Source organism: Equus asinus, chromosome X (genome assembly GCF_041296235.1).
Source record: "Equus asinus isolate D_3611 breed Donkey chromosome X, EquAss-T2T_v2, whole genome shotgun sequence".
NCBI classification, from domain to species: Eukaryota; Metazoa; Chordata; class Mammalia; order Perissodactyla; family Equidae; genus Equus; species Equus asinus.
This window is the reverse complement of record NC_091820.1, coordinates 134,382,546-134,400,181: the sequence shown is the minus strand read 5'-3', so window position 1 is coordinate 134,400,181 and position 17,636 is coordinate 134,382,546. Positions and strand designations below refer to the sequence as shown.

Genomic DNA, 17,636 nt, shown 5'->3' with positions numbered 1-17,636 from the left:
TTATACCATGGAAATTGGCAAATACTACAAATCAAGTGCTTTCTATTCTCAGAGAGCTGGCTGTTAAACATTTCACCAGTACACAACTGGTTGTTTGCCAGGCTGACCAAAAGAGAAGCTAGCTCTTCATCTGGGCAATGTGGCACCAACTCAGGCTCTTTGGGAGTTTCTCCAATTCTGCTTCCTGCCCAGGGGCTCCTCTTCCACTGATTTCACAAGTACTGCAGAACCACAGAAGGGAATGAGCATCAGGGATGCATTTGAATCTCCACTGTCACCCCGCGGGGCTCTACTCTCAGAGACACTTCTCCTATTTGGTAGCCACATGAGTGATGCAGGCCAAACCAAATAGGTAAAGCACTTGCAATTCTTAAGCTCCAGATATGGCAGCTGGCTTCCTGCTGCAGAGGCTTGAGAACAATGAGTCCCTCAGTAGGAACAAGCTCTCTCCAGCTGAAAGCATCCACTGGGGCATTCTTCAGGAGGTTTCCCACAGCTGTTCTGCATGCCGCTGCTCACTAGCAAGCGATGGCAGTCACTGGGTTTGCCACTGCAGCCTCCTGCCTGGGACCTGGTAGCAGGCTTCCTTTGCTTCCCCCTTCCCTCTTCAAAGTCTGGTACAAATCAAAGAGCCAACAAAATTGAGGTCACTGGCAAAAGAGTTTGAAATTTTGAATGATTTTATTAAACACCATTAGTCTACACTGCACAGTTAATGAAACAGCAAAACTCCAATCTCTTAGAAGAACGATGATTGATCATGGATTGGAAAAGCAGTTCAGTGTCCCCTAACCCAATGTGAGCCTGATGAATGATGCATTAACATCTCATGTCAGAAGCAGAAAGGGGCAAGAACTGCGGCCTGGCCTGGAAGGGCTTCCTTCCCCTCCACCCCCCACCCTCACCCCCCTCCACCCTCCCCTCAATGCAATTTTCTTTTGAGTTGGTGGATTACAGAGGAAAATGTGATGATCTTGGTAAAGAGGGCTTCTAGATTTGTGAGGAGGAGAATGGAAAGGGAATTAATACTTTTTCTTTCCCTGAAAATATCAGATGGTAGGATTAATGTCTGAGACCAGCCTACCCGATTAACCTCCTGCCAGGGTAAATGCTGATTATCAATACACAGATGCCATTTCTGTTGTTGGAGTTTGCTAACACCAAAGAGAAAATGAATCAGAGTTTAATTATGAGAATAAGGCTGTGCGAGTGGAAATGAGAAACAACAACAACAACAACAATGATAACGACGAAGAATTTAGTCTGCCAGTCGCGCAACAGAGCAGTGACAACTGGCTCAATATGTTTTCCCCACAGAATTGAATTTGGGGGCACTGAGTCGACCCATTCACTCGACATTGTGTAGCTATATCATCTCGCCACACATTTTCTCAATGGGGATAGCGATGCTTCTCTAAGCAAGCAGTTCATTGCCTTACTGAGTAGTCCTACCCAGCGATCCAGTTTGGTTCTCCCACCTGCCAGCTCACGCAGGTGAATTTTATCATGTCTGTTGAGAAGTACGTGAGAGCTTCACCCTCACAGCTAAATCGATTCTGCCTTCAAAATGCTTTCGAACTTCATACTCCAACTTCAACCTCCGGGATGCAAATTTGAATAAAACAAAATCCGAATTAGATAGCTTTGGGAAAGATACGATAGAACAAGAGTCTTTCCAATGCAGACCAAATCCAATGCATTTAGTGATGTGATGTCCAAATGAAAATCCATCCATTTGGAAACTCAACAAAATACGTTTTAGCCAACGGTTTCTAATTTAGCAACTTGGTTTTAGTGACTGAAGATTTGAATCTTTTAATGTCATTACACGGAAAAAAGGCATCCCAACCTCAATTCTTTTCAAAGTTAGCAGCAGCTAATCTGCTTTTCCAATTATGTCATCCAAATATAAAACTACTAGTACTTTCCCAATGAGATTATTAAGCAATTAACAGTCTACAGGCTGGCTAACAACATGCTTACGGCTAAATTCTACCCCGAGGACCACACTAGTATACTCTTTTCAAATTAATCCTACCTACCAAACTCAGACAGTAATATGACAAAACCACTAAAAAATCCAAAGTTAATTAAAAATACAAAGCCAAGCCAACACCATAACACAAATTTGTCAAACTCTCTGTGGTTGGAGCTTGGGTGACAAAGGAAGGCATAGTGGTGGCCCTACCTGGGTCACGTTGCAGGGCTGAGAGCCTCTGTGTCCTCGCGCAGGTGGAGCTGCCCATTACTCTGCCCATTAACCTACCTCCACGTGCTCATTGAGATGCATCTCACCAAGCCTCCATCAAGGTCTCGAGGCAGGATCTCTCACTGCCATCCACGTGTCCTGTATCCCTCCCACAAACTGGTACACTGAAGAGATTTACTTGACAAAATATCTCAGTCCTTCAAATAGCTGCACACCTATGACACACATCACCATTTACAACGTGATGAATAGAGTGCCTAGAAAACAGCAACAATCCTTAATCATGAAACTGAAAGACGTCTCATCTCCAGGGACAGGAAGGCAATTCATCCTCCATGTTTAATTGGTTTCTAAGCTGCTTTACAAATGGGTCTACTAAATAATCAAGTGGCGATCCTGAGCTCGACTGTCAGATTTGATAATCGTGCTGCTGATTTGGCACACACTTCACACTCAGCCACCAGAGGTGACATCAGGCAACAGCAGATTTTCTGCTGCCTCTCTGTTGTATGTAAAGTAGATATAACGACTCGCTGAAACTAGAGCTACAAGTCTTTCATCAGGGCTACATGCTTGTTTCCCTGGGAAACTGCCCCTAGCATTCTGATGTCTAGTTTCTGGAGATTGAATTTCAAGAAGAATCTACTCCTAAATCCATGATGGTCTAGGATCGTGGTCTAGGTTGAACTTCCAAGTCAAGCCAGTGGGCTTCATTATATGGTAATAGTCAGGCACTCTACCTGGTAAGCCATGGAAAACAAACAGAGAACTTGAGTCACTGCAAAGCCATCAGCTTAATTTTTATATGTGACACCCACCTTGGGTGTTCAGAGTCTTTCATATTATAATTTCCCTCATTTAAGAGGCTCAGAAAAGATTCTCTCAGGTTTCATTTGTCTGTGTGTGTGTCTGCACGTGTGAGTGTTGTTGCTGAGACTGCAAACGTAAAGCTCAACCACAGTGGGAGCATAAAAAGTGCTGGGTTGAGCTGCTGGGATGCTCCCAGCAGTCATCTTAACAACGTGGCCTCAGCCATTGGAGTACGACTTCCACAACCTTATTATACAACAAAGGGCCTTAAACTCACAGATGACCAGAGCAGAGCTGAAGTCTGGCTCTTTTGCAACTGGGGATATATCTAACCTTGACAATGAGAGTGCAGAGTGATCCCTTGCTGTTCCTGTCACAGACTTGCATGACCTGCTTAAAAATCATACAAGTTTGCATCTTTCATGTGCATATATCTATTATTTATCTGGTCATAACAGTGAACAGAATTCAATAACTCAGCAGATTAAAGGCTACCTGGAATTAAATACTGGCAGGTAATTACAAGGAACTAATGTATGGATAGTGTTTACTACATGTGGGAGATTCTTCTGGTGAGCTGGAACACCAAAGATGATAATTACATTGTAATGTTTATGGACATAAAATGAATGTAGAGGATCATTGCGACTTTGGGGATAGTCACAACTGATGTGGAAATGTCTCCCAATTATGTAAACTGTTCCCAATCTTTAGGGCTTTTTCAAAGCACCTTAGAGTGAAGCATTACCCTAAGACCCATTTTTGTTAAAAGGCTAGATATTATGCAGAGAGTTTGGAGTTTTCTTTGGAATTTTCGTGAAATGATTCATGCTAATAGAGACTTGAATAAAATTGATTGCATTTCAGTCAAAAGCTAATGAGACCAAAAAAAAAAAAAAAAAGAAAAAGGAAAAGTAAAGAAAGAAAAAAGAAAGAAGAAGAAACGAAACCCTGTAAAATAGAAAATGAGAATAATTGGGCAAGTCCAGATTTTAAAGCCACTAGGAAGCAAACTGCATATTATTACTTCTAGGTAGTGATAACTTTTGTTCCAGAGATTTGAGCAAAATACAATAAAAGAAATCCTGCCAGTTATGGACCCACCTACCAACTGCAAAAGAGGCAGCAGTGTAAATTCCTCGGACATTTTTCAGACCTCTCCTAACTCTTACCTCTAACACTGGAGTGTAGCGTTTTGGCTACTAGGGCATGCACCCACTAAACTGCCCCTGAAAAGGAGAGCTTTACACAAAGAGAGAGCTTTACAAAGAGAATCACAGGTGAGGATTTACGCTTCAAGTCATGGAGTTCAAAAATATTTATGCCAGCTGATGTCTTTAAGTTGTCGAAATAAATGTTGCCACTCCTCATCATTAAAATTTTAAAAATAGGAAATCAGGGAAGGGATGCTAACAAAAAGTCCTCTAGTTGCATGCCACAGTATCATCTTAAGAGTGGCATTGCTATGCTCATTTACTTTCTTAATACTCTTGATTTTATGATGTTGCTACAACATCTAACCAGTGGGTTTTGACAATGAAAATTCTCACCTGAAGATTGAGTCTGTGGGAACCACAAAAGTTTAACAATGGATTCTGAGATATGTTCTTTTCTGGACATAAAAGTACAGTTTGGGGAATGGTTATTGCTTAAAATTTGAATCTTTGCAGGCCCTCTATGTCTAAGTTCTCATATTTATATGTAAGACACCACATTTCATTTCTCAGGAACCTGTTATCATCACAAGTCCTTTCCATTCTGTGTTTTGGGTAGTGTGGACTGAAAACAATACTGTAGGGACTGTGTCATTCCATCAAGCACATAAGGATGGTGGGATCTGAGAAATGCATATAAAATACTGAAAAATGACTAAGTAATAAAACATACATTGTTCTCAAGTTGTAGTGTCCACTTACAATGACTTCTGTTTTTCACAGCTATCAAAAGAAGCATAAAAACAAACATAATCAAAGAGAACTTTCCCAAATGAGTGGAGTTCCACCAGTGACCGTCGGTGCTCTGGTAGAGGTAGAGTGATGGGTGGTGATGTTGGAGATAGGGGAGCACCCACTACAACAAATGGGCATCGATGCGCAGCCAACACAGTCCCTGGCGAACGTAGCGGACGAGATTGGTCATGCTGCTGTGCTGGGTCAGAGGCCCCATCAACGTGTCCAGATCGCCAAAGAATTCTGAAAGTCAGAGCAGACCTTGGTCAGGTCTTTAAATGATATCATGGAAATGTGCACCAGCTTGCTTAAGCTGCCTTAACACAACCACATGGACACTGGAAAAGTTATTCACTGTTTGTTCATTCATTCAATAAAAAGTTACAGAGTATCCACTAGGGGGTCAAAACGCCATATGTATGTCGAGCACTGTTATTTTAGTCTTTAGTTAGCTCCCAAAACTCCGCAGCATAAATAATGTTTGGAAGTGTTCTTGTGATTAATAAGGCACAAATTCATTTAAATCTGTTAATTCATACTAAGTGTTTTCAAATAATTATAGATTTTCTCAGACAGCAGATTCTCAAAGTACATTACAATCCTGTGGAAGTTTGTGAGATACACACACACGTATATCACAATATGTATATATTATATATAAAAACACATTTTTCTATATATTTATATAATAAAGATAGATAATATTTATATATTAAAATATACACACAAAATTGTGTATATAAAATAAAATGCATTTAAATATATTTTTATACTATATATTGAATTTATATTTTTATATATTATAAATTTATATTTAGAAAGGGATTCTTATACACAAAATGGTAGGGAGCCATGATCTATATGATATCCAGCTGTTTGTCATTCTATATGTTATTGAATTGAAAATAATTTCTTTTCCTTTTGTCCAAATGAACTGAGTCTACCGATTTTTCTTGGCATGATGTAGACACAGCCAGTGAACCTGGACAGCAATTATAGCCATCAGCATCTAAGGCCAAATAAATGTCTAGAAGGCATCTGATTTGGTAGGTCTTATTACCAATTACTTTAGGGAAGGAAAACAAGCTGCAAGTATCTGTCATGTAACAAGTCTCACCGCCCCCAGGACGTGGATGGCCAGAATGCCAGGCTGATCCCCCTCCAGCTGACTTGGGGAAGGGGCAGCACTGAGGCCACACTGCTAACCAATGTGACTGGAGTTTTAGACTGTGTGCTTTGGCGTAGGGTGGGGGGTATGTGGGAAAACTATATGATGTCAAGAAACTAGCTAGACGTCCCCTTTTCACATCAGAATTGAATTGTCTGGCACTCCCTGGATCTTGGTTGTGAGAGGGCTCTCAGGCATCCTCCTCGTTAGCTCCTGACAGAGGAGGCAGCCTCAGCCATGAGGAACCACGCCTGTGCCAGTTGGCGGCGAGGAATCTGGTGAGAGTGTGCTGGAGTCCACTTTAAAGTGGTTGGGATGCTCTCCTGCCTTCTTGGAAAGCAATTTTCATGCATGGGTTACATGTGCCTGATTGCCCAGCAGATGGTATTTCACTAAACAATGCATTTATTCTTCATGTTATGTATAACATATGGGCTCCTTCTCTAGGTATCAACTTCATTTGATTATGTGATACTTTTTAACCTTTACTATGCAATAAAAACAATTTCTGCTGATAAAGGAGTAAATTATTTTTGGCATCTAAAATACTTTCTTATGTAATACAATATTAAGGAAAATGTTAAAGGGCCTAGTCATTGTTGAGCAAATGTGAGCCAGGATCTCCCCTGGGTATTCTGTACAAAGCCTGCTGCAGCATACTTAACTAGATACCCAGGTCACAGTTTTAATAACTGCTTCAAGTAAGCAGCTGGGGAGGTAGGGAACAGGGCTTCTAGACCACAGGCCAGAGGGGGAGCATCAGCCCCACTGGCCTATTTTAGCACCAGAATCTTCTTCAATAAGCCATCTGCAGCTGCATGGATGGGCAGGCACAGGGTGGGGTGGAGACCTTCCACTGGGAGAGAGAACCTCACCCATCTTTGCATAACTGGGTGGAAAAAGGTACAAGTACATGGCTGTCTCCAGTGGGATGTGGGGTACCAAGCAAAAAGGAAGCTTCTCGGTTTCCCCATTTCTATGTGGATAGGAAAGATGTGGGAAGAATCCCCAACTCTAAGCAGTTCAGAAATGACAAGTGTGTGAAACTCAAGGTTGTAAACAGAAGATTCCAAACTAGGTCCTTTCTTTAGTCCGCTGAAAATCCCAATGACAATATTAGCAGAATACATTCTATTTCTGCTGGTAGAGTGATGGAGTTTTTTGATTCAATATTAGGCAGGGAATTTAACAACTCCTTGACACACTCTGCCAGGGATAAGATTAGCACCAACTCATTTGAACATCAGCACAGCCACCACATTGCTCCTGGAAAGTTCTGTGGTTAATTTGGAAGGAATTACTTTAACAGATTTTAAAAATGGATGCCATTATGAAAAAATCCATAAATACTGAGTTGCCCTCCAGTTACCAATACAAAATGAGATAGTGGTGGAGGCAGAAAAGCTGGGCAAGCCTTAAGATGCTTATGCCTTTGCTTGTAGTTCTAGAACTCTTGGATGGGGCTGGTTGTCTGGGCCAGTTGTCTTTGGATTTCCAGAAGCCTAGAAAAGTAGACAAGTTAAGAAATGCCCATTACTCAGGTAACTGAGGGCAGGCGCTCACTGAAGGTCTCTGAGGACCCGTTATTAATCTTGCTCTCTAGATGGGCAGTGTAGTCTATTGGTTAAGTTTTCAGACTCTGGAATCAGACAGCTGTAGATTCAATTCATGCTTCAAACAGTAAGAGCAGTGATATCACGGGTGAGTTTCCTAACCTCACTGAGCCTCAGTTTCTTCATCTACAAATGGGGATAAATGAGACAATGAATGAGAAAGCGCATAGTGCGGTGCCTGGCATATAGAAACTGCTGCACAAACACATGTAACCAATACATGCAAATAGTCCCAGGAGTCAGTGTAAGTTTATAGCTGGGTTGAGAGTCTCAAATTATGGAATGTGCTTTGATAGCTGTAGAATCTTTGAGTTGTATAGATATATAATAATATGGAGTAAGGAAAGAGAATAAATATTTGTAGGATTTCTACCTTGCACCTGATATTTTATGGTAGGTGCTTTACAATTATTATTTCATTCAACCCATTGCTACCATCTTTCTAGGTAGTTTCATCACCATTGTCATATTATTATTACACTCATTATAGAGATGGGAGCTAGGAAGTAGCTCATGGATTTAAGTAACTTGCCTGAGGCTGCCCAGCCAGTGCATGACCCAGGCAGGATTCAAACTTAAATGATCAGGTTTCAAAATCTGCAGCCTTCCTACTTCAATGGGCCTGCTTCCCCACATGCTCAGCAATGCAGTAGTGAAGGGGCAGCAAGGAGGAGAGGCCTCATTCCATAGTCAGGCACTGGAGAGAAGCACTCTGGAGACTAGCACAGCAGCTTTTCAGAGAGAAGAGAAGCAGGCCAGAACCCTAGGGCCGGAGTGGAAACGAGAGGAGAGCTGCCTGGGCTGTGAGGACTCTGAGGCTAGGAAGAAGAGTTGGGCCAGGAGACCCAGTAAGTCCTTTTTGACCAAGCCGTGGGACCCGCCACCTGCATCTAGGTGGCCTGCAGCTCCAGCTCCAACCTGATTCCAGGAAAGCCCAATCACGGCTCGGGACCTAGCAGCATCCAAGCCCACGCCATGCGACTTGTACCACATGGTGTCCCAGCAGCAGCCCCCAGACCGTGCAGGATGCCCGTGCCTCCCTGTTCCTGTCAGACAGCTCTAACTGCTCTAAACTGCTGGTCACCTCTTTGCAGTCTGATTCTGAAAGGCCCACCTCCATCCCCATGTTGCCTGGAGCAGGGCTGTCTGTAACTGCTGGGCCAGAATCAGCCAAGTCAAATGAATGGCCAGAGCAAAAGTGTGGTTTATTTTTACTTTCCACCTTCATTAGGATAGAGAGGCTTCATTTTGAACCTAGATGACAGCTTGGGTCGCAGATGATAGCATGAGTCACCAAGGACACTCTGGCGAAGCTGGGTCCTCCTTGCATTTGTTTTGTGGCAAACCTCACGTGTTACCATGAACAGGACCCTGATCCTTCATCCCAGCTGTCAGAGTGTGAAAAATGCTAGCTGAGCTTTGGTCCTTGCTTCTGAACGCAAGCTGCATTATCATGGACTCACAGGAGCTGATGATTATATTGAAGGTATAAGGCCTTAGTTTAACCTCACCTCTCCAAAAAAAAAAAAAAGATTAAAATTGAAAACAGAAACCAATAGGATCTTAATGAATTTGCAAATTTGCAAATCATTCCTTTTTCCTTTGCCTCTGTTTCTCTGTGTGGATCCTTAGCATTGAGTGAAAATCTGAAACAGTCATTTGTCAACACATCACAGTTCCAATTAGTTTAAGCTTTAAAGGAGAACTAAATCCCAGGCCTTTTTCATTCTCTTAGCAAAAATCGGTCACTGTGTCAGCCCTGAGTTAACCCCCTCTTCCCTCATCTAAGTCCTGGAAATCAGAAAGACAGAAAGATAAAGCCACCATAGAAAACTCAGTCCTTCAAAGCACAATTGACTCCACCATGGTCTGTGGGCAATGGGGAGAGCAGGTGAGCATACCTTTGTTCTCTCTTGTCAGTTTGTCGGCCATGTCCCAGTGTTCGTATCCCCGTAACACGTTGCTAGTGATGTTGACGTGGCTGGCGGCCATGTGGTGAATGCGCTGAGGGATGGTCACTGGGCCGTTGTTACAGTTCCCCATTGCGTTGATGGGAGAGACGTTGTTGAGAGACACGGGGGACGGAGTGTTCCTGGGGAGTGGGAAGAGACAGGCCTCATTAGGCTGGTTGGGAAGAGTGACAGCAGGGCTCTAGGCCTCCCTTATCACACTGGGACCTCATGAGAACACCATTTCCCAGAGCGAGGTTTAGCATGGTGAACATTTAAGAAGCCCAAGTGGAGTGGAGCTTGTTCCCACATCCCACTGACTCTCCTCAAAGGACATCCTACAGCTTTCGCCAACACAGTAGCTTTCTCCAGAGGCCCCATGGTAGAGAGAGCTTATTATCACCCCATTCCTGCCTCACCTGACCAATCCACACAGGGCTACAGTGCCAGGCTGTAGAAGGAGCCATCCTTCTCTTTCTCTAACGTTCAACACAGAAGTCTCACTGCTTTTGACACCCATTGATGATTCCACGTGCGCTGCTACTTTGGTTTTAAAATACCAGAGATTGCTGAGTGAATTTTTCTCTGGCATTAATTCTACCCACAACTGTAGCTCTTACTTTGAATATATACAACAAGTGTCGTGATGTTTCAGAGAAAGAAAGAGCTCAGAGCTATGATGATTTCTCTACCTGCTGCCAAAATGGCTATTGGCAGTTAGAAAATACTTGACGTGCAATATCGGTCTATTATCAAAGTGTTTTGTGGAAACCACAACGACAGTTTGCTCCAAATAGAGTCACCACCATACGTAAAACGCAATTCTTAAAAGCCCCCCAAGGAGCAGTATTAGAGAGGGTAGAAAAAGTAAGATTCTGAAGATCTCTAGGATTTTTTAAGACATGCTAACAGGGATGGCTGCTAATTGTCGACCATTCACCTGCACGCTGCTTTATAAAGAGAAGTCGTCGGAGTTCCTACTTCGGGCAGTACTAGTGTTTGGAGATATATTTTTGGTTAATTCTTTAATGTCAGCGACAAGGAGTCACCTGCTGGCTGCACATAGCGTGGAGGGCCTGGACTTAGGTTGGTCTGCTGCAGGCTTGCCCAGGGACAGTCCCATAGGCATGGGTGGCTTCCAGTGCGCCTGGGCAAGGTCCATGTGCACTCCTGGCCTCCCTATCCTCTTTCAGCCAGACTTGGAACAAGTGCCCAGGCAAATGCACCACTTGATTATGACTGGACATTTTGGGGGAGTAAAAGAAATGGGGTAAAGCTATGTTTGAGACTCCCTGAGTGTCCCTGTTTGAAGAAACCTCCTCCTCATTCCTCTGAATACACCCGCACACCTCAAGGAACCCTCTCTCACTCCCCTCCCCTTTACCAGCTGCTGCTATTGGCAACCCTGGATTTCCAGGGTGACTGTATTCCTCAGAGCCAGCCCCTGCTCGCAGAATGGATGTGCACCCGACAGGCAGCATCCACAGAGGCTCTGGGGGAAGAGCAATCACAACACACCAAAATGCTGAAGTGCTGCTGATCCGATCTGGGAACAATTCAAACTGATATACTCGCCTCGAGACTCATGCAGGCTGTGCTACAGCCGCGTGAGAGCTTCTACAAACAGAGGATATCTTCTGGTATGTTCTGGTATGAAGGGGAAAGAGGATCCTCACACTTGCTCTGCACTTGTCTGGTGTAAGAGGGTATGAAGGTTTACCAGCTCTCTTTATAATTTCTGAGATGTTTTGATAGAAAGACTTATTCTCAAGCCAGCGGTAGGGCAGGGATATGTCCAAGCTAAGGGACCTAGGCACAGAAGGGTTAGCTAATGACAAAAGAAAAGCAGTGAATGCTGGATTTCCTTGTCATGGCAGATTGCAAATGCTATTTTCTAGGCATTTTCCCCAGTGGAGGTCATTAACTCTCAAATGTCAATTTAAGGCAAGAAAGGAATAGGTTCTCATTTGTAATCTCTAGAGAAAATTGCAAAGCTGTCAGGTGTCACAAATGTTGAAAGGGGGACTGTGTGGTGCTGGGAACAAAGTACTGGAATCCCAGGAGACCTGGACTCTAGCCCTGGCCCTGCCTTAAGACTGCTGTGTGCTCCTGAGCACGTCCTTTCCGCTCACTGGGCCTTTCCTCCACTGGAAGAAAAGGTTAGATTCGGTGATTTCCACTCATGTCCAGAAGTCACAAGGGGAAACAAATCATCTCTGTTCACCTCGTCCATCTTGAAAAGGCCTTCTTAGTTTATAACACTGAAGTGCTATTGAGGGGCTTTCTTACCCTTCCACTTCCAGTTTCCTTTCTTTCAAATCCTTGGTAGCAGAGGCAAAGGGAGCTAGGGCATGGGTTTGCTTTCGGTCATTACTGATCTCACACGAGGTTCTGTGAGCTACCTCCTGAACAGCATGCCTGCACACCACATCGTACTAACGAAATGAAAACATTCAAACCTGCCGAAGGAATTGTGACTGGCTAAGAGAGGGTGGATGCAGCGCTCATCTCGGTATGCCTCTGACTCCACCTGTCTCTCCCCACTGCTTGGTGTTCCCCAGCCTACGCTCTTTCTGTGAGTCTATTTGCAGATCTCATCCTTTTCTTCCTGTCTATGGCACATGCAAATGAGCATGCACACACAAGCATACGCTTCTCACCACTTCCACCTTCGTCCAACCCACGTCCTCTCTCACCTTCCAGCAACACTCATGCCTTTGCTGTTCTTCTGACTGATTAGTTTCCGACTCCAGAGGTGGTTGCTGTTCCTCTGCTTGGAATGCCCTTCCCCCAAGTATCTGCGTGGCTCACTCTCCCATAGTCCTTCTCTAATGTCCCTAGTCAAGATTGTTCCCCTGCTCCCTCCCCAATTCCCAGCAGCTCTTTCCGTCTCCTTCCTTCTTTCAATTTGCTCTATGACATTTATCATCATCTAGCATACTGCACATTTTTTGCGGTCTTTCTCCTCCAACAAAATGTGACTCGATGAGGACAGGGACTTTTGTCCACTTCATCCAGTGTTGTACCCCAACATTTAGAACAGTGCCTGCTGCACATACTATGTACTTAATGAACACCAGTTAAGGAAATGAGTAAATTGCCTTCCAGCCATCCCTCTATTATTATTCAGTACCCACTACATATAAAGTGCTCTGGAGAGGTAAGAAGGAGAACAACGTATAGCACAAGGAGAGGGGACATGTTTGTAAAGCGCCTGGCAGAGCGTCTCATACATAGTAGCCACGCAATATTTGGTGAATGAAAGAACGGATGGCCCTATTGAAAAGAGCTAATACTCTGATAGGGCAGCAGAATTCATTAATTTCTGGCAATCTAGGGTAAGGGCCAAAAGCGAGGTATAGATGAAGAGGGGTGGGAGTTCTAGGGGCGGGATCACTTGTGCTTTCCAACTCAAAAGGTAACAATGATAACAAAAACCGTGGCAGTCGAAGTAGCCACTGTTTGATAAAGTTACTGTGCACCAAGCACGGTGCTCTGGGCTTCACTGATCTTATCCCTAAGCCTCAGGACAGCTCTGTGGTTGAGTATCTCCTGCTACTGTTTCAGAGGTGACAAAAGGGCTCAGAGAAATTCAGCTCCTTTCTGAGGGCCACACAGCAAATCAGCTAAAGAGCCAGGGTTTGAAAAGCAGGTCTGTTTTCCTCCAAAATCCATTTTCCTTCCCTTCCACCGTGTTACCTCAAAGTCTTCCATCCTACTAAAGATTTCACCTGATGTGCGTGTCCACCTCTACCTTCACACTTGTGTCCACAGCAGATTCTTGCCACTGTTCTCCCCAGGCCCATAGGTATCTCATCTATCTTCACACAGGTACAGCCCTCCCTAAACTTGGGGAGAAGTTTTGCTTGATGTGGCTGTTCCCTCCAGTGACCACCAGAATCTTCATAATCCTCTTACTAGCCAACGTCTCAAACAAGTGGAGATAACCCTTTTCTTCTAACCCTTTCAATATGGCAGCCACATCCGCCTGTCTCCTGAAACAGCTCTTCTCAAGGCCTCCAGTGGCCTCCTTCTGTCACAATTCCATAGCCTTCCCAGCCTTCTTTCTTCTTATTCTCTCTGTGTGACATTTGAGATTCTTGTTCAGCCCTTGAAAACACTCCACAATGTGGCTTCCATGACTCTATATCAGGGGTCAGAAAATCTAGCCCGCTACCTGCTTCTGTATGGCCTGTGAGCTACAAATGGTTTGAAAAGATAAGCATTTGCAATCAATTTGATGAAAAGGAACACTAACTTTGAACCTCAATTAAGCAAAATGTTATTTAAATAAAACTCCATTTTTCTCCTTAGTAGACTTATGTTATAAAAATTGTACTTAGTTGTTATATTTTTAATTTCATCAGCAAAGTTTTTATGGAAGTTTGTTTTCTCATTTATGTTCTTTCTCTATAATAGCCTCAGTTTTGCCTCTTGGCTGGCAAAACCCCAAATCTGCACTATCTAGCCCTTTACAGAAAAAGTTTGCCAACTCCTGCTCTATACTGAGCAGATTTTTCTTCTTCTTCCAGCTGCTTTGTTATACTTTATTCCCCTAGCCCTTAAAGTCAGAGGGTGCTGCTTCTGGAAGGTGCTGTGAGAGGCCCCGTGTGGGGCCGGCCAGCCTCATCCACTGGGGAAATCAGGCTATAGTCTTGCTTGCAGACAAGAAGCCCTCCCTTACCACCAAGGGAGGTCCAAGCTCTCTTTCACTTGGGCTTCCACAGAGCTTTGTTCATACCTGTCGCCTCCCTCCCCTGGACTGTGTGTTTCTGGAGTGCAGGTGTCACAAAGAATTCAGCTGTGTCTTCAGCCCCTTGTATAGAATACACCCAAAGTGTCTGCTGAATGAACGGGATGGAACCCTGGGCGACCATTTTGAGTCGCCTCATTCCAAAGCTCTATGGCCTGTCCAAGGGAGGATGCTTTCTTCAGACAGAAGGTGCTTAAAAAATCATTTCAGGAAGGTTTTAATGTGACTTCACAAGCTTAGGATGTGTTTCAGTTCTTTCGTTTCAGAATTAAAAGACAATTTTTTTTTCCCAGTGATTTTAATGGTTGCTTACCTGAACTTGCCCTTGCTCTACTCTGTGCTCAGAGAAAATAGCTTTCTCTGGGCCTTTCACTGGTTATTTGTATTTTCTGAACTTCCGGAGAGAAGCGTTCTTTCGCTTTTGTTCATCAATATAAGCGTAAGACCTAATTCAACAATTTAAACTGTACTTCCTTTCAATACAGTAATTGAGTTAACACATTGGTTTTAATAGATGTGTTCCCTCCCTCTGAATGTTTTTATGATCTCAAAGTAGAGTTCATCATCCCACTGCTTTGGGAGTGTGCTTTGTAGTTATTTATAAAGTGGCAGAGGAGACTACTAACTCTTGAAGAAAGTGTTTTGATCAGAGATGCAAGAATTTTGAAATGGTGAAAAATGGTAAAAGCAGCTCTTTGCAAAAGTATAATCCACAGTCATCTAGTTTCCCTTCTCACTACTCGTGGGAAGTGGGCTTGGGGTGGTGAGGGAGGTATTAGGATCAGAGGAGAAACTGATGCTCAAGCAAGTAAGCACAGGCACATAGCCAGTTCATGGCTGAGACAGAAGTAGGATTCCAAAGCTCCCTCTTAAAAGGAACATCTCTTCGGATGGGCCCCAGAAGTCATCGGGTCCAACCCTTTCATTTCAGGGATGGAGAAACAAGCCCACAGAGAGGAAGGGGCTCACTTAGCTTACCCCTGGGAGCTAAGGACAGTCTCAGGCCCAGGTCAATGGTTTCCTGACTCTCACCCTACTGAGCTGGCCCAAGCACATACAGCTCTAAATATGGCCGCAGGAGCTGCTAAGTTCATTGAGCCTTAGATCAGCATTATAGTAGATGCTTTCATATTTTAGGTCAGGGTATTTTAGTATTAATATAAAAATCATCATGAAGGCTCAGATAATTGGCTGACTAAGTGCCTTCACATTTTTAGCATTATTATGCCTTTGGTTTTATTAAACAGCACTTACCATATATCAATGACTATTTCATTGGTCTTTCATTACTGAATGAATCATTGAAAAATCACTGCAGTGGAGTTCACTTTACCCTGCCTCTCTGAAATGGCATGGTGCTTGCCATCTCATTAACAGATATTTTTATGCCCATAATTTGGCTTCAAGATCAAACAGTTGAAGAAATTTGGAATCACATCATGTTAAACTTTTCTGTCCCGCCATTAGCTGAAACCTGACCAGAATTTTGTGTGCACAAAAATAACTGTAGTCTCAGAACTGAGCCTTCATTTCCTAATTGTCAATGCAAAATATTTAGGGTATATTAAATCACTGATTTTCATGTAAAAGCAATTTTCATAAGATACTTACTTTCCATTGCCTACCCATGGAGATGGTATCTGAGTGACTTTTGAAGCATTTTGCTAAAAAAGAGAGAGAGAGAGAAATAAGGACATCTATTTTGTGTTTTATTAATTCAGAAACAGATGGAAGTGTGATTTCGAGGACATTAATATTGATTGCAGCATTTCGGGATGCCTCCTGTTTCCTTAGCAGAGCTGGTGTGTATGTGCACGTCAGCACACCACGACGCATACTCGATGAAAATAGCCGGTTAGGATAATTAGTGGGCTCCAATCAGGACCATGAAAGTCACTTGATGAAAGATCTTATACACTAAAAGGCCCAGCGAAATCAGACTCGGTTTGCCAAGAAGTGGTTTAATTATCCTCATCTGAAATTTATTCTGCAAAAGAAGCTCTTCAGAGTACAGACAAGCTTTTCACCTTTTGCTCCAGTTGCAAACTTTTTCCCTGGGATGCAGGGTGGGCTGTAATTTCTGATGTCCCAGGAATGTGCCAGGAGCAAGCAGCATCTTTTGGTTTGTTTTTTCATGAATCACCTTGATTTGCTATCTTTACATACAAATCCTCATGGCTGACAGTTTTCCCTGTTTAGCAGTACAACTGGTCCAGGGCTGCGTTGCGATGGAGCACTAAAAATTCTTTTTCCCTCTGATGCCACTGGGCTGGTTTAAAGAATGGGCCTCCTGTATCCTCGTGAAGCACAGGGAAGTCTGACACTCAGTGCCACTACAATAGGACATTGACCTCACCATGTTGGAGCCCAAACAGCACTAGGCTAGGACGCCTGTGTTACTGAGCCCGACTCAGGCCTGCCTCTTCACAGTCACACCCCAGTTATGCTCCTCCTATGCCTCTTGGGTTCCGGCCCAGCCCCCTTTGCAAAAGGGGTGCTAGCAAGAGCATCTGCATTTTCAGAAGCCCAATGAGAATGCGCCATTTCTCTGGAGCAGCAGAGACTCATACCCAAGGTGCATTCTGCAGACTCCAGTTTTTAACCTCAAAGAAGCTAAACGCGTTGCTGGAGGAGTGAATTATGCAACATCTGTTTGGTATTTTGCAATGCCCTGAAAGCTACACAGGACAGGCCAAAGAGGACAGATACTAGAGCACTGGCTCTCTCACAAGACCAACAGCATCAGCAGCACCCGGGAACTTGTTAGAAATGCCAATTCTCGGGCCCTGTCCCAGGCCTACAGAATCAAGACACTATGGGGATAAGATCCAGCATTCGGCTTTCTCAAGCCCTCCAGAGGATTCAGATGCCCACTCAAGTTCAAGAACCACCCTTCTAGAGCATAGGTTGAGACTGCAGACATACGAAGGGATGGGCAGCTGTTGTAGTTGACCCTGTCCACCTACATGAGCAGTAGCTTTATGGCATTATGGCCACAACATGTAATAGCTGGCGAACTCACTCTTTTTCCCTACTGTCGGTGTCCTCGTACAGCTGTGCACCACCACACGCTGGGTTTGGATGTTTGATGTAAGGTCAAGATTTGGTTCATTTCAAACAACTGCTTTGGTGCAATTTGGCCAAGCAGTCTCATGCACTTGGTAAAAAATTTAATAATAATAATA

The 17,636-nt window shown here is 43.7% G+C and overlaps 1 protein-coding gene across 5 annotated transcripts in view; it reads right to left on the bottom strand.

Annotated features, from left to right (window-relative positions):
- Nucleotides 1-659: 659 nt before the first annotated feature.
- The window catches only part of AFF2 (ALF transcription elongation factor 2), a 471,106-nt gene continuing 454,129 nt past the window's right edge, over nt 660-17,636 (bottom strand). For all 5 annotated transcript variants that reach the window (XM_044763573.2, XM_044763575.2, XM_044763574.2 and 2 more), the window contains 3 exons: nt 16,063-16,115; nt 9,651-9,841; nt 660-5,211 (listed from right to left, as the gene is read on the bottom strand). In XM_044763573.2, coding sequence (XP_044619508.1) covers nt 5,090-5,211; nt 9,651-9,841; nt 16,063-16,115 — 366 coding nt within the window. In that variant the 3' untranslated portion in view covers nt 660-5,089. The remainder of the gene's footprint in view (nt 5,212-9,650; nt 9,842-16,062; nt 16,116-17,636) is intronic.